Source organism: Pseudophryne corroboree, chromosome 1, assembly GCF_028390025.1.
Source record: "Pseudophryne corroboree isolate aPseCor3 chromosome 1, aPseCor3.hap2, whole genome shotgun sequence".
In the NCBI taxonomy this organism is placed as follows: domain Eukaryota; kingdom Metazoa; phylum Chordata; class Amphibia; order Anura; family Myobatrachidae; genus Pseudophryne; species Pseudophryne corroboree.
Window position 1 is genome coordinate 1,000,999,689 of NC_086444.1, and position 20,164 is coordinate 1,001,019,852.

The 20,164-nt window shown below is 43.5% G+C and overlaps 1 protein-coding gene across 4 annotated transcripts in view; it reads right to left on the reverse strand.

The window, feature by feature from the left end:
* Positions 1–20,164, reverse strand: part of AADAT (aminoadipate aminotransferase) — a 128,490-nt gene that overhangs the window by 46,614 nt on the left and 61,712 nt on the right. For all 4 annotated transcript variants that reach the window (XM_063920633.1, XM_063920635.1, XM_063920632.1 and 1 more), the window contains 5 exons: positions 18,058–18,123; positions 17,312–17,394; positions 8,396–8,492; positions 6,579–6,640; positions 4,078–4,142 (listed from right to left, as the gene is read on the reverse strand). In XM_063920633.1, the coding sequence (XP_063776703.1) occupies positions 4,078–4,142; positions 6,579–6,640; positions 8,396–8,492; positions 17,312–17,394; positions 18,058–18,123 (373 nt within the window). The remainder of the gene's footprint in view (positions 1–4,077; positions 4,143–6,578; positions 6,641–8,395; positions 8,493–17,311; positions 17,395–18,057; positions 18,124–20,164) is intronic.

Sequence of the window (20,164 nt, forward strand, 5' to 3'; positions counted from 1 at the left end):
ACAAACCAGTCAACAAATTTTGGTTTGATAGGAAAGGCGTGTTCAATTAAAAAGGACTGGGCAAGGCACATGTTCTCAAAAGGGGTAGTGGAACGCAAGGTAGCTCCAGGAAGACTCAAACCAGACAAGAAATGTTTGATCTGCAGATACCGCCAGATTTCTTTGTTAAGGAGATCCCAGGTGGATTGGATTACCGGGAAGCTCAGAATGCCCGTAGAGGATAAACGATCTATCCTATAAATACCTCTAAGGCGCCACCCATAAAATGAAGAGTCCGGGATCCCGGGGGAAAATCCGGGTTCCTGTATAATGGCATAAGAGGTGAGGGGATTGGCGAAAGAAGGGGCAGGGAGCGTAAATGCCGCCAACACCTAAGCATTGGGCCTACCAAGGGGTGGGTGACAGAAGGGAGCATCGAAAGCCAAGGGAGGCTAGGGGCTAAAGAGGGAAGTGAGTGAAGTTCAATATCCACCCATTGTTTCCTATCAGATTCACGACTCCATTCCATCATCCTAGTGATAAGAACCACATAATGATAGGAAAGGAAGTGGGGGCAGTTGAAGACCACCTTGATGCTTCCTTCTAAATAATATTTCATCTTTAAATCTAGGCTTACGCCCTGCCCGGATGTAGCCCCTAATTTTCCTTTGGAGCAAAGTAAACCAAGGGCGAGGGATAGCGATAGGCAAGGTCTGGAGGAGATAGAACACTCTAGGTAAAATGTTAATTTTAATAACTCCAATCCGTCCTACTCAAGAGATTCTTTTGGCACCCCAGGCAGAAAGGTCAGACTGAAATTTAGCAAATAAAGGAGGAAAATTTGAAGTAAAAATTTGAGATGTATCTCTTGTTAAGATAACCCCTAAATATTTAAGCTGCATAGGGTGCCATGAAAAAGGAGATATGGATTGGAGCACACACAGACTCGCCTGGTCAAGAGTAAGATTCAACGCCACAGATTTCGATAAGTTGACTTTAAAGTTGGATAACGTACCAAAGCGTTGAAATTCTGAAAGATTTGGAATCGACGTTAAAGGGTTGGAGATTACCGCTAAAAGGTCATCAGTGAACAAAGCAAGTGTATATTCGCATTGTGTCGAATGGCCCTCGCCAGGGCTTCCATGCACAATACAAAGATCAAATGCGATAGAGGGCATCCCTGACGAGTGCCATTCGAAACTGGAAATGGGTCCGAAAGGTCACCATTTATGCGCACACGCACTGTAGGCTGAGTATACAAGGCTCGGATCCTCTACAATCCCACTTGTTTCAGACCCAGATGTTCCAGCCCCCCTGTGATAAAGTCCCAATCGACCCTGTCAAATGCTTTCTCTGCATCTGTGGAAAGCAGGATCGACGGGGCCTTAACTGTGTGTTTTTTTTTCAAAAATGTATCTTAGCCACAATGTGATGTGACTAGGATGCACAGGGAGATTGTGCTGATTAATTGATATGCAACACATATAAATCCGTGTGCAACTGAATCTGTACACAAAATGCTACGATTAAGCAGCTGCGTCTTTTTGCCATGCCAAGTACCATTGTGCTACTTACTGTATAAAGACAAAGGCCCAAATTTATCAAGCCTTGGAGAGTGATACATTGCATGGTGATAAAGTACCAACCAATCATCTCCTAACTGCCATGTTACAGGACGTGTTTGAAAAATGACAGTTAGGAGCTGATTGGTTGGTACTTTATCACCATGCAATTTATCACTCTCCAAGGCTTGATAAATCTGGGCATTAGTAACAGACAATATACAGGTGTCCCATATCAACTTAATCAGCAGAGTCTCCTGGTAAGTCCTAGTCGGGTGTAGTATGAGCGGCCGGGATCCCGGGGGCCAGCATACCGGCACCGGGATCCCGACTGCCGGCATACCGACAGCTGGGCAAGCGCTAATAAGCCCCTTGCGGGCACGGTGACGCTATTTATTCTCCCTCCAGGGGGGTTGTGGACTCCAAAGAGGGAGAATATGTGTCGGCATGCCGGCGGTCGAGATCCTGGTGCCGGTATGCTGGTCGCCGGCATACTGAAGACCACCCATCCTAGTCACATCACATTGCGACTAAGACACATTTTTATCAAATACAAGTGGAGTTGCCCGGGACCCGGTGTCTCACTCCCTTCAAGCATCGCACGCTGCGTGGCGTATTGAAGCTAGATGTATTAGGAGACCACAAACAGGTTGAACTCGATGGACAATTGTCTTTTTTCAACCTTAGTTACTATGTTACTATGTATGAGGACACATCTGTCTTATGCCCAGACTTTTACATACAACCATATCAAGTTCATTTCTTTAGGCAAACATCTAAATTTCTCTGTGTACTATGGTAAGGTTCATTTTTCTTGGTAAACCATTCCCTAGGAATTAAGAAAGTTATTTTGCATGCAGATCACTTTTGAATGCAGAAGATAGGAAACATTTACTCTGCAACTAAAGAAAGTATAATATAGTAATAACCGGATACCAATATAGATATCTTTGAATACATTTCAGTGGTTTATTATAATGAAGGAACACACAAGATGTATTTAATGAATTTCTTTATCTGTATATGTACTTCCTATCTCAGTGTGCACAATACTCCTCTGTATTTTCTATATACTTTTTTCTATATTTTGCTTCCTTTTTAATCTAAGCTTTATTAACGACACAGGAACGGGGCTGCTGTCACAAATCAGTGTCCAGTACAAATTAAAAAGTCAGGCCTCTGAGAAAGGTGAGAGCTCATGGCTCAATGGAGGAGAAAAGGATTGCCCTAGTCATCTACTATAGGAGTGTAATCAGTATTAATAAGCTGTAACAGTTCTTGGATAGGAGGTATGGCCTAGCATGAGCTCCCTCTAGTATCACTAAGGAGGCATGGCCTTGTGGGGACCCTCCCAGTTACATCACTCTGGAGACTAGTGTATGCTGGCTCCTTCTCAGTGACAGGAGCCGAGTGCTGCAGGATAATGGTACACTGCAGCACCTTGCTCCTGTCGCTGCAGAGAAGCCAGCATTTTGGTGTCACCCCCTCTGAGGGTGACACCTGGGTGTGGCCTGCAACCCCCATAGTAACGCCTTTTTTTTTTGCAATGTTCACCTAATACTCCTTGGCATTATGCTCCCTAAATGATGCTACAGAGAACCTTGCAGGTGGTTACATTTCCTGATAGTGGAGCAGAGACAATCAAAGGGTCAGTTCACCCTTAGGCACAACATTGGCAGCTATCCCCACTTCTTCACAACTACCCTAAGCCTCCACGGTCACAGGCAGTTAAGCATAGCTGCAGAGCCACCCAGCAGTAGTGGCAGGCAGCTCTGCATAGACATCATGAAAGTGTCGCTGCCAGCTCAGGCTCTGCCCACTTCATTATGGCCAGGGTCGGCTGGTCCTGAAGCTGAAGCCTCCTGCCAGACAACAGGCAAGTAGCCCCAACCTCTCCCGAACCTTGTACCTGCAAATAGCCACCTGTGACTCCTTTCCCCACCTCACGCTGGTGCTAATTAATAAGAGGATTAGTGCCTCTGATACAGGGTGTTGTGCCACCCTAAGCAGGTGGCTCCCCTAGGCACATGCCTAAAGGGAAATCCACCACTGTAATGGAGGACAATGGGGGTAATTCTGAGTTGATCGCAGCAGCAAGTTTGTTAGCAGTTGGGCAAAACCATGTGCACTGCAGGGGGGGTAGATAAAACATTTGCAGAGAGAGTTAGATTTGGGTGGGTTATTTTGTTTCTGTGCAGGGTAAATACTGGCTGCTTTATTTTTACACTGCAATTTAGATTTCAGTTTGAATACACCCCACCCAAATCTAACACTCTCTGCACGTTATATCTGCCCCCCCTGCAGTGCACATGGTTTTGCCCAACTGCTAACAAATTTGCTGCTGCGATCAGCTCAGAATTAGGCCCAATAGCTTATATTTAACTTGGCCATAATATGAAACATTTTTAGCTAAAAATCTGTGAGAGTTACAAGGTATCTTCACTCTAATGGATAACTTTGGATTTTACCCTTAGTCTCTCTTTAATATAACTTGTTTCTCTTAATAGAATGTGTTTTTGGTAAGCGATTCCCTTACCTGTTAGCCACTTATCCGCAGAAGCCAGCATGGCATCTCGCTGTGTCCTGTAGAACTCTATTACACTGAAGGCCACAACAAAAGTAGTGTAAGTATGATCAACTAAATCCATATTAATTTGCTGTATTATTACATGTTATTCTACTACATTTATGCATACAGGAGAACTACACCTTTTAATAACTTTATGTTTTTTCAAATATTTAAATGACTTAACGGTCCAAGACTCTGGTTCCAAATTTGAAGGAGATATTTCCATTTAATTTCTAAACAACATAGATGTACAAATTTGTCATTGGGTAAATGAATGTATATAAAAATGTTCAGATACCTGTGCTATTCAGCAATAATAGAGCAATGTCTCCCAGAAATGCTTATACTTGTCTGTTATTCATAATTCACAGGGAAAGCAGTTAGCTTCCCGGCGGTCAATATACCGACGCTGGGATCCCGAAGGAGGACACAATGCCAGCGTCTACATACCGACGCCACTCTGGATGCCGGCGTCACAATACCGACAGCCAGCATCTCGATCGTCCTCACAGCCGGACGCGCTGGCGTCCTTCCACGGGTGGGGGGTTAGGTTTAGGCAGGAGAAGGGGGGTTAGCGTTAGTAAGCAGGCACGGGAAGGTTAGGGACCGAGAAGGGAGGGTTAGGTTTAGGCACTTAGGGGGTCATTCAGAGTTGATCGCTAGCTGCCGTTGTTCGCAGCGCAGCGATCAGGCTAAAAATCTGCATTTCTGCGTATGCACCGCAATGCACAGGTGCGTTGTACGGGTACACTGAGCATCGTGGGTTTGCACAGAGTGTAACGAACATTCCAGTCGCACGGCCGAATGCAGGAAGACTGACATGAAGTGGGCGTTTCTGGGTGTCAGCTGACCGTTTTAGGGAGTGCTTAGAAAATCGCAGGCGTGGCTGGGCATTCGCTGGGTGGGTGTGTGACATCAAAAGCCGTCCCTCCGTCGTTAGAATCAACGCACACGGAGAGTAACTACAGGGCTGGTCTTGTTTTGCACAAAATGATTTTGCAGGCGCTCTGCTGCACAAGCGTTCGCACTTCTGCAAAGAGAAAATACACTCCCCAGTGGGCGGCGACAGTGCGTTTGCACAGCTGCTAAAAGTAGCCAGCGTGCAATCTACTCGGAATGACCCCCTTAGAGGGGGAGGTTAGGGTTAGGTTTAGGCACTTAGAAGGGGAGGTTAGGGATAGGCATCAAGCGGGGAGTGTTAGGGTTAGGCACCCCAAAGGGAAGGTTAGGGTGGGGAAAAGGTGAGGGATAGGGGCCTTAATGGGGGGCTGTTGGGACTCTGATGGACGGGATGCCGCTGTCGGTATACCAACAGCCGGCATCCCGTCCATCGACAAATCATATTGATCCCATTCACAGTAGGGCCAACGGTAATCAGCAACAATATTACCTGGATTGTGCTAGCACATGTCTGGGGCCTTCTTTGCAAGGCTTTGCAGAGCAGGATAAATACAATTTCTATATATATATATATAAATATATATATATATATATATACTGTATTTTTAATTTGTAGACTATATATTGGTATATTTCTACAAAGCTAAAGCCACCAGAGAAGAGTCTGAATATTTTATTTATATAAAGGTAAAATAAAGTGATATTATACTTTACATAAATTATTATATTATTCATTTAGCAGCTTAAGCTTAAAAAAAATACAGCATTTTAGTGCATTAGGAAGTACAGGCCTGATTCTGATTTGGGAATACAGTAAAAAAAAGAAAGTAACTGTGCACCTTGGCAAAACCATGTTGCACTGCTGCTGGGGCAGATTTAAAATGTGCAGATAGATTTCAAGAGAGGAGTGCAGTGGTGCCGAGAAGGGGGGTGGGTACTAATGACCCGGGCTTCTTGGAGGGGCCCAGCAGGGGCACGGGTCTATGCTCCCACCTCATTCCCCCTTCATACCTGTCAGCAGCTGTGTGCTGGGTTGGGGTGGGTCCAAGAAGGCTGCTGCCACTGAGTGCAGCAGTCTCCTAAGCCTGCAGGTGGGGTTAGCGATCGCACCTGGATCTGCCCCTGGCTGAGGGGTTCACCCCCATGTTCAGTTCAACGCCACAAACAGAAGTTTTCTCCTCTTCTTTTAAAAGGGAGTGTGGCCACACATCTGTGATTAGGACATACTCCCAACTTTACAAGGGCCTGGGTAATCTCTCTACAACCCTGGAGGCGTGTCCAAACTCAAATCTAAATCGAATTGTAAAAATAAAGCTGGCCAGTATTTGTGGCTACATTTAAAAGCAGCAGGTATTTACCCTGCATGCAGAAAATGTATTTGCACCCCTTGCATTGCATTCCAGGTGCACTTGTTCTCTCTTACTTTATTCCTAAATCAGAATCAGGCCATGACATTAGTGAGGCACAAAGTGATATATCATTTGGGAACTAATGCAATAGAAAGAGATTTGAACAGTTTATACACTTCAATACGTAAATAGCCAAAGTACTGTACATAATTCCTGTACCTATCAATGTGTTTCAGGAAGCCTTCTAAACCCCACTTTTGAAGCAGCTGTAATATCATGACCTGTAAAATGAGGGAATTACTATCACTATGTGATGCATCAGTCAACTATTATATCATACACTACTTTTGTAAAACATGTTGTTATTTTTATACCCTGCAGTTGTTTTTGTTTCCATTACTTGTTATGGAGAGGTCTAGCAATTTGCTACAAAGCTCATTAGAGACAACAACTGCAACAGTGACATCTGTAGGCTGAAAGAATGTACTAAACTGTGTTATAAGACAAAAATCATGCCTAATAGGAGCAATACAGTTTCTAAATAGACTCAGTCCTATCTTTATTAAACTAATTTCAATAATTATAAATACAAACACAAATAGTATTGTGTCTTCATATCAAATTAGTAATTGATCAAATAAATGTTCCTTGTAAGAGAAGAAAATGTGGAACATACGCTTATAGTTAAAAACAGCCTTGTTACATCAACATTACAGTCAATTTGTTATGACATCTCACTGGACAGTCAATTTTTCAGAGCAATGTACACATAACCACACATGTACACACATATATACTGTACAGATGTGTCCTCATACATCTTGCCTCAAATACCAGAACCAGATTAAGGAGGTGCGGGATGCCGGCCAATCTCTCTGTTTTTTTTAAAGCAGCCAACAATTACAAGGAATGATTTTGCTTTTAAGTGATTGCCACTTTAAAAAAATGTCCGAGATCGGCCGGCATCCCGCACCACCGGGAAACTCGGACCCTATTACATATGTGCCATTGTGTGTGACCGAGTCTGTATACAGAGCACAATGGAACTTGTATTTAAAAAAAAACAAAAACTGGCTACTACACTGTAGCACTACGTATACAGATTCAGAAACTCAGTAGCACACAGGTATACAATTGTTGCATATCAAATGAATCAGCACAGTCTACCCATGCGTCATAGCCGTATATTGTTGCATTTTTTTCAAAAAAGATGCCTGGCGCTAGAATATTCGCACAGGACCTGAAGCGCCAAGAGGGGCTGTTTGGCGTGACTGCAGCAATGATGTGCAGTATGAGGACACACATGTACATTATATAAAGACATATAATTGGCAGGGCAGCCATCAGTGGAGGGAAACTGGTGTGTACAGAGAGGGAGGCCCACCTCTGCCTCCTGCCGACAATACCAGGAGAGCTGCACCAGGCTGTGAAACAACAGTGGGTTGTTGCACAGGGAGCACTTCTTAAAACAAGCCTTCCTTGCGCATCAGCTCTCTGTGAGCCATTCCTGTAGGTCCACAACGCTCCATATATATGTAACATCACAATGTATGGCATCACATAGGGGTGGGGCGGAGTGGCATAATATTTTAATTGGGGTGGGGGGCCCTGTCTTTTTTGTCAGGACCGGGCCCCACAATTTCTGATGTCAGCCCTGATAATTGTGTATGTGTCTTAAACGACACTCAAGATTATATATTATTTGTATAGATGAGCGGGTTCGATTTTACCCGGATCTCAAAACAGCATCTTACTGGATCTAGGATGTCACATGTTTTGGATAGCGAATTAGAAAAAAAAAGGGTAAATCCTAACTTGCGTTAATTCTGAAGTTAAGAACTAAGTAAATCCTAGCCCGCACATCTCTAATTATTTGGCATAATGCAGCTGCAACATATTTTACATCAATTGATTAACTTTACAAATAAAGTAAAAGTGCATCGCTGGTATCATTGGGGGCTTCTTAGCATTCTATTTGTCTGGAAGAAGAAATGTTTGTACACTAGTAACGTTTTTCTTTATAGTCATACAATTACCTGGGTAAAAGCACTTGTATGTAGTGTTGACACCTGCATGTGTAGTATTATCCTGTCTATAAGTGGTTTAGGGCCTGTTAAAAAGCCAATCCTTAGTCTGGGGGAAAAAAAACAATTTTTTTTTTTGGGGGAAAAAAAAAAAACAATAAAACCATGCATGTGATCACTGTATTACTAATTAGTTAGACCACACACAGACCAAACACAGAATACACGCATAGAAAAGGTTTAAATTGTATACTAAAATCTACCTTTCCTCCTCTGACCTCTCCCCCACTCTCCTCACTCGTGTACCCAATTGTATCTCTGCTATCTCTTCTTGGATGTCCCAGCACTTTCTTAAATTTAACATGATCATCTTCCCACCCTCCCGCACAACCTCAACTCCCACAATGTAATTATCTATTGATGGCACTACTATATCCTCTAGACCCCAAGTGTGCTGTCTTAGAGTAACACTCGCCTCCTCCCTGCCATTTTCATCTCAAAAATATGTCCAGGATGCCAGTAAGACCCTTACTCACAGGTCATCTCCAGACTGGACTACTGTAATTTTCTCCTATCTGGCCTACCTGACATACGCCTTTCTCCACTCCAGCCTATCCTCAAAACTGCTGCCCGGTTTATCTTCCTCACTGAACATACTACATCCACATCCCCTCTCTTATAATCCCTTCACTGGCTTCTCTTACCCTTCAGTATCAAATTAAGGTCCTAAATCAGAGCCGATCGCTGTACTGACAGCAATCACACTCTGAAACACTAAGCGTTGTGCGCACGTGCAGTGGCCACACCTACCTCCAAGATTATGCATGTGCTGCGCCCTTTCTCTGGAATTCCCTACCTCTCTCAGACTCTACTTCTTTCAAAAGCATCTCACTGGTGCGATCGACTCTGCCTGATTGAAAGGCAGAGGTGGTCGTGGGGCGGGAGGGTTCAGAACGCCATTGGTGGGGCGCTGTACAGACAATGCAGGCGTGTCCGGACTGTTGCGTAGCCGCTGCGACCCAGAAAGCTAGGCTGCACGGTTAGGGAGCTGCTTGGCAGGTGCAAAAGCATCGCTGCCATGTGATGCTTTCGCACCCATTGGGAGGGGGGGTAGTATGGCCTGACATGCGGGGTGGACAAGCCCTGTGCTAGGCGTCCGCCCGCATGTCAGAGAAACTGATCGTAGATGTGCTAAATTTAGCACATCTACAATCAGGTCTGAATCACCCCCTAAGCTTCTCACTCTCACTTACAAAAGCCCTCATCCACTCCTCTCCCATTTATATTTCTGACCTTATCTCCCTTTACACGCCTGACAGTCCACTTCGCCCCGCTTATACACGCCGCCTCTCCTGCCTACTGATAACCTCCTCCCACACCTACCTCCAAGATTTTCCATGTGCTGCGCCCTTTCTCTGGAATTCCCTACCTCTCTCCGTCAGACTCTCTACTTCTTTCAAAACTTTAAACGGGCTCTCAAGACCCACTTCTTCACCAAACTCAGAAAACTCTCATCCTAAGTCCTCTGTCCCACGCTCACTGTCTACCCCATCTGTGTAACCCCTGTCTGTCTGCCCCTCCCCTTTAGAATGTAACCTTATGTGCTTTTCGTCTCTCTTACTTTACCTATCTTCTATTCAATACTCCCTTTGACGGCACCAAATCGCTCGGTTTTCTGCCACCAGATACTTATTTCAGTGTCATCTGCTGATGCAGCTATGTTTATATACCGTGTACTTGTCCATTATTGTCTTGAATTGTAAGTCACTTATTTCTTGTTACTTGTATATTGTATGGGGTGATATTTTTAATTACTGTTTTGAGATACATATATATATATATATATATATATATATATACACACACACACATACATATATACACATACATGCACAGTGCATCTGTAAAGTATTCACAGCGCTTCACTTTTTCCACATTTTGTTATGTTGCAGCCTTATTCTAAACTGGAATAAATTAATTTTTTCCCTCAAAATTCTACACACAATACCCCATAATGACGACGTGGAAAACATTTTTTGGGAGATTTCTGCACATTTATTAAAAATAAAAAACTAAGAAATCACATGTACATAAGTATTCACAGCCTTTGCCATGAAGCTCAAAATTGAGCTCAGATGCATCCTGACAGCAGCAGCGATCGGGAAGCAGGAGTGGGGCTGGTATTTTTTTTTTGTAAGTGGCGCTACTAGGGGCATATCTACAGGGGGCACAGCTACTGAGGGCACAACTACAGGGGGCATAACTGTGGCCAAGCCCCCTCCCTATATTTTGACACGCGTCTACGGCGCGCAATATCCCTGTTTTGCCTGTCGTACCTTGTGGCACCACCCTGGGTGCCACAAGGTCTAGATCCGGCCCTGAGTACAAGAACTATGAGTCATACATTTATGACGTCTGTATAGTGTAACTCTGTACGGTAGTGTTACTTACTTATTAGAAGTACAGTAATTTTGTACAGTACAGTAATTTTGCACCCTAATTAGCTTTGTATGTCAATAAACCTCTACCTGCTTACATTTTAGGCATACTCTTTTTTTGTACAAAGGCCAGAAATGTGGGTAGCATGTTTTAGGCAATTAAGAAAGCTAATTAACAGGCAAATGTAGGAGGGGCCAGGACTTTCCATACTCCTCCCTACTTCTTCTTTGAAGTCAGCACTGGTCACTTTCTAAGCATCTGTGAACTGGTACCATAAAGTAATCGCCTGTAATCGCCTGTCTCTGTTATGCAAAGCTAACTGTTCCTGGTTTGCCATAATATATAAATGCTTCCCATGTGATTGTATGACTCCACTTACTTACACCCAACTTGTTTCTACTACTATGGGGTATATTCAATTGAAGTCGGATCCATTCCGACATTCATTTGTCGGAATGGATCCGACCTGGGCTATTCAATGAATTATCAATTCGACTTTAAAAAAAGTTGAATTGAGATGCAGGAGCTTAGAGCCGCAGGCAGACGGGGGAAATCAGCGCTACAGCAGCGGCTATAGAGCCGCTGCTCTCCCCCGTCTGCCCGCGGCTCTCCCCTGTCTCTCTGCATCTCCCTGTCAGCAGCGGCCAGGGAGAGGTAAGTGCAGCAGCCAGGGGTACCTGTCAGGCGGCGGGGGATGCTGTCAGCGGAGGACCTGTCAGCGGCGGCGGGGGACCTGTCAACAACGGCCGGGGTGCGCTGCCGGGAGCCTGGCAGGGGGGCGCCCATCAGAGGTAGTGCCCTGCAGCCCGCCGCCCCGCTCCCCTGTCTCATGTCTCCACGTCCCTTCCGCTCCCCGTCCCCGCATCAGAGCCGCCGCTCACTGCAGCGCCCACCCGGGTGGACGCTGCTGTGAGCGGCGGCTGTGACATCCTCCAGCACTGCTCTCCCCCGGTCTGGCTGCCCGTGGCTTTCCCCCATCTCCCCGCGACTCTCCCCCCTCTCCTCCATGAAGGTCCCTCATCTCAATCCGACATTTTTTTATGTTGGACTGAGATGGTCGGAAACGGGGCCAAATTCTGTCGACGTTTTCTTCAAAAGTACGTGAATCGGCAGCTATACAGCTATACCGTGAATCGGCAGCTATACCGCCGATTCACGTACTATTCGACAAGTCGAATTCCCCGACTTGTCGAATAAAATTATCTGGGCTTGAATAGGTCGAATAACGATTCGACCTTAAAAAGTCGAAAACTGCAGTCTTTTTGACAGACGCCAGCTTTCGACCCTAATTGAACATACCCCTATACCTGCTCCATGCGATCCTAATACTTCACAGATCAAAGCAATGGGGGTCATTCCGAAGTGATTGCTCACTGCTGATTTTTGCAACGCAGCGATCAGTTAAAAATACGGCAAAACTGCGCATGCACCGCAATGGGCAGGCACGTTGTACGGGTACAAAGAAGATCAGTGCTGGGCGATGGATTTAGTGAAGATTCCATTCGCACAGCCGAACACAAGGTGATTGACAGAAAGAGGGCGTTTATGAGTGTCAACTGACCGTTTTCTGGGAGTGATTGGGAAAACGCAGGCGTGTACAGGCGTTTGCAGGGCGGGTGTCTGACGTCAATTCCGTCACCAAAAAGACTGAAGTGATCGCAAGGGCTGAGTAAATCCAGAGCTACTCTGAAACTGCACAAAATGTTTTTGCTGAGATCGGCTGCAAAGGCGTTCGCACACTTGCAAAGCGAAAATACACTCCCCCGTGGGCGGCGACTATGCGTTTGCACGGCTACTAAAAGTTGCTAGCGAGCGACCAACTCGGAATGACCCCCTATGTTCCTAAAATTCAAGCATCGCATAGTCGACCTTTGGTTTAATCTGAGCACTTTATTGACCCACAGTTCTGAGAGCACACAGCACTGCACCACAGCTCTTTTGTCATTTCATTATTTTATCTGCATTCATTTTCAAGAGAAAGTTCTATAATCCTTTATTCAAAAACAGTGAGGTTACAACTCATTCATGTGAATCTTTAGTTGAATCTCTTTTTCTTTAATTAAAATGTATGTTGCTTTTACATTGCTTAACCCATAAATTGCTTTTAACCCCTCATTGTTCCATCTTTCATTTGGTCCATGCACCTCATTAAACTGGCAGCCTGAATTATAGTTCTTACAGCATTTTACTCCCTGCATTCCATTAGTTTCTAGTGCCCAGGTCAAGGGTCCCTTGGTCAATCACATCACTTCTGAGTACTTCATACATTCAAATTAAATCTCCCCTCACTCCATCAAAGCTAAATAGTCCTCCAATTTATACGCACATCACTGTCTTAGACTTTGTTAATCGCATCACTAATATAATGTCTAACCCGTCATCTCTAGTTCATTTAATCATCCTTCATTTGATTTGAGTACTTCACAACATAAAGTATGCTCAAAGGGTTTAAGTAGGATTTACCGGTGGATTTACCAACAGCGGTATCCTGGCTGCGAGTATGTCGGCAGCGGGGCGAGTGCAAAGAGTTCCCTTGCAGGCTGACTGCACTCGGCACAGGTTCTATTCCACTCTAAGTATGTTGTGTACACCCACGAGTGGGAATAGCCCTGGTTCACCGGTATTCCGGGTGCCAGCATCGCCAGCTGGCGGGATTCCGGCATTGGTATCCTGAACGCCGGGATCCCGACAGCTGGCAAACTGAATGTATACCTGCTCATGTCCTATAGCTACAATTCTCTATACTAACCCCCCCCCCTTAATGTACCACAGTACTGCATTCCACAGCCCCTTAATCAGCTAATTTGTAAATCCTTATTTGAGTTCATCCCTTGTCTTCCTTTCATGCATTAGTTCATATGTGTTTTAACCGCCATCTTCCTAATCATGGATTCGATCACCCAGCTCCTCTTAGTCCTTAGTCCTCCTCCTTAGTCTCCAATAATCCCTTGTTGTACGCATCTTGTGCTGCGACTGCCCCATCTGTACTCTTGGTTTGTTACTCATCAGCGCACACTCGCACCAGACAATATTTGATGCAAAATATGATTCTACACTTATGTCCAACTCTGCATAGCCCACAGCTGCATCTGCACACTCTCACTAAATTATGGCTTTGATAATGCTCCATTATACCTCTTCCATCAGAAGAGTAGATGCAAGTGAAATGCATATACATCTCTGCATCACCCCTACTTGCGCAAGCTCTCTTCCAGATCAGCACACATATGCTCAGCTCTGCGTCAGCTCCTCTGGTTTCTTTTGTATCACAGCTCCTTATGAACGCTCCTAATAATTTTACGCTATACAGTACTATCATTAAATTCAAATACATGAGCCTTAAGTTTGATTTCGTATTAGTAAGTCATTTAACTCTTTAAAAAAAGAATAAATAAATCTCTTCTCCTTCCGAGACTATAGTATTGCCAGTAAGACGCCTACTTAATCTAGACCATATTCTTCAATTTTACCCCAGCCACAATCCCAGCGGTGTTTGTCTCTCACGTATCAGTTTATTTACCAATCCTTACTCCAGAGGTAGGAAACCTTCGGCACTCCAGCTGCTGTGGAACTGTGCATGCCAGCATGCCCTGCATGAGTTTAAGTATGCCCTAACAGCACCCATTGGGAAGGTGCAGCAGGAATCTTAAGACATCTTGTCAGGCTATAGATATACCAAGAAAAGCAGCTGCAGCCGTGTTTCAGGAACAGCCAGTTAACACAAAAACAAAATCGGGGAAGTAAAGATTCCGGAATACCGGCGATGAAGTAATAAAGTGAAATTGATACTTAATAAAAATGTGAAATGAAAAAACAAAAACAAATAAAAAACAAACTAATTTTAGTGCATCCTGCCCAGTATGATGTACACTTATTTGGGCTTGCTATATTTGAAAAACAGGCAATTTTATTTCCGTGTTCATATTTTGCTGTTTGCACTAACTGCGTGAAGTAACTATCACAAGGAACATATTGTTTCCCAAATGTAGGTGCATAGGATAGAAAATATATGGTTTCATATGCTAATAAAAACAGAAAAAAAAGTGTATATAAAACTTTTTTTTAAGAATAAGCAGTAAAGTTGCTCCCAGATTATAAAGGTATATAAAAGGATTTAGGGGTCTATTCATATAAAAAATGAATAGCTACTTATCACTATACATTGCATTGGTTCGATGCTATACAGTATATAACTGTAATAAGTAGCAATTGATGTATACTCACCCTTCTGGCGATGCGATCTGGTATCCTGGAGTCCAGCAGCGGAGTCTTCTCCAGGCGGTCCCCTCTGTAATGACAGGAGTAAGCTGGCGGGTCCATCTGCACATGAGCCGCCAGCTGACCTCCCGGGAGGCTGCAGGGGCTGCTGGGCAGTCAGGGAGGCGGAGTCAGCATGGGTGCCAGACAGAGAGCAGGGAAACATTTAGCTTCCCTGCCGTCTCCGCACCGATGTTCAGGTTGCGCTATCCTGAGATGGCGAACATGAACTCCATGGAGGAACGGAAAGTGGAGCTTTCCATTCCTCCATGAATTGCACTCACCATACTAAAGTATGGTGATGAGATTCAGCCGCAAAGCAGGGGTGCCGCTGGAGAAGTCAGGGAGTTATCCATGGTAACCTGTTCTGTGAATAGTCCAAAGCAGGGAAAAGCCTTGTTTTCTGCAAAATAGGGCTTTTCTCTGCTTTATGAATAGACCCCTAAACATGCATTCTGTCTAAATTTTATTCACAGTTTATTCAGAGTTCTAAAGATCAAAGCTTAACACTTATACTCATTTTTCACAGGATCTGTATGTAATCCCGCCACTCGGGATGCTGAATGTCATCAGCATCCCGGGTGCTAGAATGCTGACGGGGGGCTAGCACAATGAAGCCCCTTGTGGGCTTTGTGGGGAGCGTCACTCACCACAGGTTCTGTTCTCCCTCTATTGGTGTCGTGGACACCTATAGAGGGGGAATGATACCTCGCTAGTATTTCCGCGGCAGTATAGTACCCCTGTTGGGATCCCAGCATCAGTATTGAGACAGCCGGGATCCTGACAAGCGGTATGTTAACCGCATACCTTTTTCACATTGGGCCAAAGTTACCCTTAAACAGTTCAAACCATCTGATCTGTCAGTAGGGGGGAATCCAAGTAGCTGATAAAAGGCACAGACTGGAGTTTAACTCACGATGAAACTCAGTGATTCCACATTATATTTGCATGAGCGCATGTTAGCCCAGGATTACTGCATGGGGAAAAAGGCAGTTTACTTGAATTGCTACAGGTGTGAACCCAGAGATTTTCCCCACACGGCAAATCCAGTGGCTAATTGGATTCCCCCATAATATCTGACATCATAAACTGTATGTACAGATGTGTCCTCGTACACTGTTGCTGCAGTTGTGCCAAACATTCCCTCTTGGCACAACACATCCCATGCGACTTGGCATGTGCGGAGAGTATTTTTTGCCAGAATGTGGGTCTTAATTGCAATGCGATGTGACAAAACAGCTTCACAAGACTGCACTAATTAATTTGATATGCGATTAGAGATGTGTGCGGACCCTCGTGTTTTGGTTTTGCCTACACCACTCTCAGTGATTTGTTTTTGGTTTTCAGTTTTGGCAAAAACCACCCTCAACTGTTTTGGGTCAGAATTTGTATTTAAAATTAGAACCTTGGGTTTTGGACTTCTTGAGAATGGATAAAAATCATGTAATTTCTGCAATCTAAAACTCAGAATTTGGATTTAAAAATCAGAATTCTGAACATTGAGAAGATCCGAACCAGGACTCGATATGGTCCAGATCATCTCAGGAGATCCGAACCGGGATCCACAAAATTCGGGTGGATGTGCATTTCTAAAGAACTGAATAGAACATCTCCAACTTGTATATCTGTGTGTCACGGAGACTGAAACTGTATCCTGTATGCAGAGTGCTCTAATGCAGCACCCAAGGCCTTTTTTCAAGTTACATTGTGCTTCATATACAGATTCACACTCAGGGCAGTATCCTATTAGCTGCGGTAATTTACCATGGCTAATTACCTCCTTCGAGGGCTATACAAGTAGGCCTGATGACAGCACTTATCTGGCAGGTGGAACCAAATCTGTAATAAGCATCCATTTTTTTGCTGATCGTGAAAATATATAGGTCCGCCTCTTTTAGTGGATCTGGTTTGTTTTTGCATGAAAAAGGAAAACATTTTGGTGCAGCAAAAACGGGGGCTAATTGGATAGCCCCCCCACAAAAAAATTGTCCTGAAAATGTTTTGGGTCTAAGTGGATACCCCTACAAGTCGCTTATAACATTAATCAGTGCAGTCTCATGAAGCAGTTTTGAGCATCGCATTGCAATTAAGAAACACATTCAGATTAAAGAGACGTGAAAAAGATTCTACACCACTCATCTCAGCTCACTGGTACCATACATCAAGCATTCACAATATTATCAAGCATTGGGAAATACTACAAAAGTCCAAAAATATTAAAATTGAGCTTACCCTGAAGAAAGAATCTTTGACATGGAGTCAGCTCTAATAACCCGGCCATCAACATCCATTGAAAGAAAAGAAGGTGCCCAAGGCTAAGAAAGTGGAAGAAGAGAAAGCTGAGCTACTGTTAAAGTAAAATAAAATAAATAAACCTAATAATATCTATGAGAAGCTTATACATGCCAGAACCTCATATCTGAAGCTAACATAGGCACCTGTAGTCTGCTTTATGTCAGGCATTACTTAATCAATTCTGATAAGACAATTCCAAAGACAAACCATTAGGGTAACTGGTTTCTGCTGCACTAAACCCGTGTGTGTGCCAGTGTGATCAGGAATATAGGGGCATGGACTACAGAGAATCGTTCAGTACTCGCTGTAAAGAGCTGTGTAAAGTGTAGGTGTTCCATAAATAACCAAGTAATACTGGAGTAACCATTTCACACCTGTATCTTTCCAGCTTTGTAAAAAAGGAAAATAAAAACTGTCCTGGGTAACTAAAAAAAAATAAACAACATCAATAAAATGCTGTACACTTCCGGAAGCTGAAAGATATGAAATACCAGGAAGAACACAAAAAAGTTAGAATGGAAAAAAAACGGGTGTGTATCGCTTGACCGGATGTAGGTGCCGGTATTGTGACCGGCGGTCTCCTGACCTCCGGTCACATGACTACAGCCCAAAAAAACAGTATGTTTAACCTGACAGGAGTGTTGTATCTGTTGGTAACATAACTATATTATAAACAGGTCTACCTTATTGAACTGAAGAAAGTAATAGGGATCATCCTCCACAATAATTAAATCGTATTCTCGTGCGAGCTGTTAAGAGATAAGAGAGATAATAGGTGTCTGATAACCACTTTGCGGTATCTACCTAGACTCCTACCTCACAAGAAAATGTCATCTTTCTTATAACCATGTTCACTAACACCAGGAACTGTATGACTAATACTTAGACGTGCAGGAGACAGGTCCATACACATGGTGAGATTCAGGCTATGCCCGATTCTCACTATGCGACATGGACTGTGGTCGGTCTCGTAAGCAAAGATGACTGTGCTTGCAATACCGATGTGGGCTAAGTGACAGTTTTGACTATCTTTTACACGAGATAGTCAAAATTGACTTTCCTGCACAGTCTATCTAAGAATGCGATACCGAACGCGCATCGGGATCGCAAGGTGACTTTCACCTTGCAATCTGCACTAACTTTCTTTGCGATTTTTACTATATAGTCAAAATTGCAAAGAAAAATCTCACTGTGTGTACACACCTTAAGATACAAAATGTGTACTACAAACATACACCTTGCGCTACCATTAATCAAAGTGTGTACACACCTTAAGATACAAAATGTTTACTACAAACATACACCTTGCGCTACTATTAATCAAAGTGTGTACACACCTTAAGATACATAATGTTTAATACGAACATACACCTTGCGCTACCATTAATCAAAGTGTCAGCAGCTTGTCTCGAGGATTCAGTCCCAATACCTCCAACAACAAACAATACAAAAAATATGAGACTGCGCTTCTCACTTTGATCACACTTTTATCAAAATAATTAATAAAAAAAACACACAATACAATAAATCACAGATACCGGCCAGTATCATAAAATTCCATTACACATATTACACATTATATTAAATCTCAAATACTAAACTTCAGCTGGTTTTTACCAAATGAGCTTATCATGCTTAGCAGCATACACAAGAACCTTATTCATCTAGTGTCTCTAGTGGAGAATTATATCTCAGTCCCAGTGGGGTTTCCATTTATAACCATCCCACCTTTCTATCCACTTTTGTTGGTTTATTCCAAATATGCAGTGGTGGTTTATAAACATAATTAATCTCACATGCAGCGTTTTCCAGATTTGTTTCTCTTTTTGGAGCAGTTAGTATTTCATTATCATGCTGGCATGCATTATCACTTTAAAACAGATTAATAACAATTATTCAGGATACACCATGCAGTGCACCCAAAGTGGTACCTCTCCCATCTGCTGTTGTGGCAAGTAGCCTGCCTGGGATCTCACGCTGGTATGCAGAATCCTGATTTGTTCCCCTTAGCACTGGGGTATGGTAACATGTTAAAAACATTGGCCGGCTCAGCAATCTCAGGATCAAGCAGATGAATGCATTTCTGACACTAAGAAAGCCGCTGAAACCAGTCTGGAGGTGGGGAAACGCATATGTCACAGGACAGGACATAATTTCCAAAACAGTGCAGCATTCATCTACTTGATCCTGAGATTGCTGAGCTGGCCGGTGTTTTTTACATGTTACCATACCCCAGTGCTAAGGGGAACAAATCAGGATTCTGCGTACCAGCGTGAGATCCCAGGCAGGGCTGCCTGCCACAGCAGCAGCTGGGAGAGGTACCACTTTGGGTGCACTGCATGGTGTACCCTGAATAATTGTTATTAATCAGTTTTAAAGTGATAATGCATACCTGCATGATAATGAAATACTAAGTGCTCCAAAAAGTGCAACAAATCTGGAAAACTCTGCATGTGAGATTGTGTTTATAAACCACCACTGCATATCTGGAATAAACCAACTAAAGTGGATAGAAAGGTGGGATGATTATAAGTGGAAACCCCACTGGGACTGAGATATAATTCTCCATTAGAGACAATAGATGAATAAGCTTCTTGTGTTTGCTGCTAAGCCTGATAAGCTCATTTGGTAAAAACCAGCTGAAGTTTAGTATTTGAGATTTAAAATAATATGTAATATGTGTAAAGGAATTTTATGATACTGGCTGGTATCTGTGTTTTATTGTATTGTTCATTGTGTGTTTTTATTAATTTTTTTTATAAAAGTGTGATCAAAGTGAGAAGCGCAGTC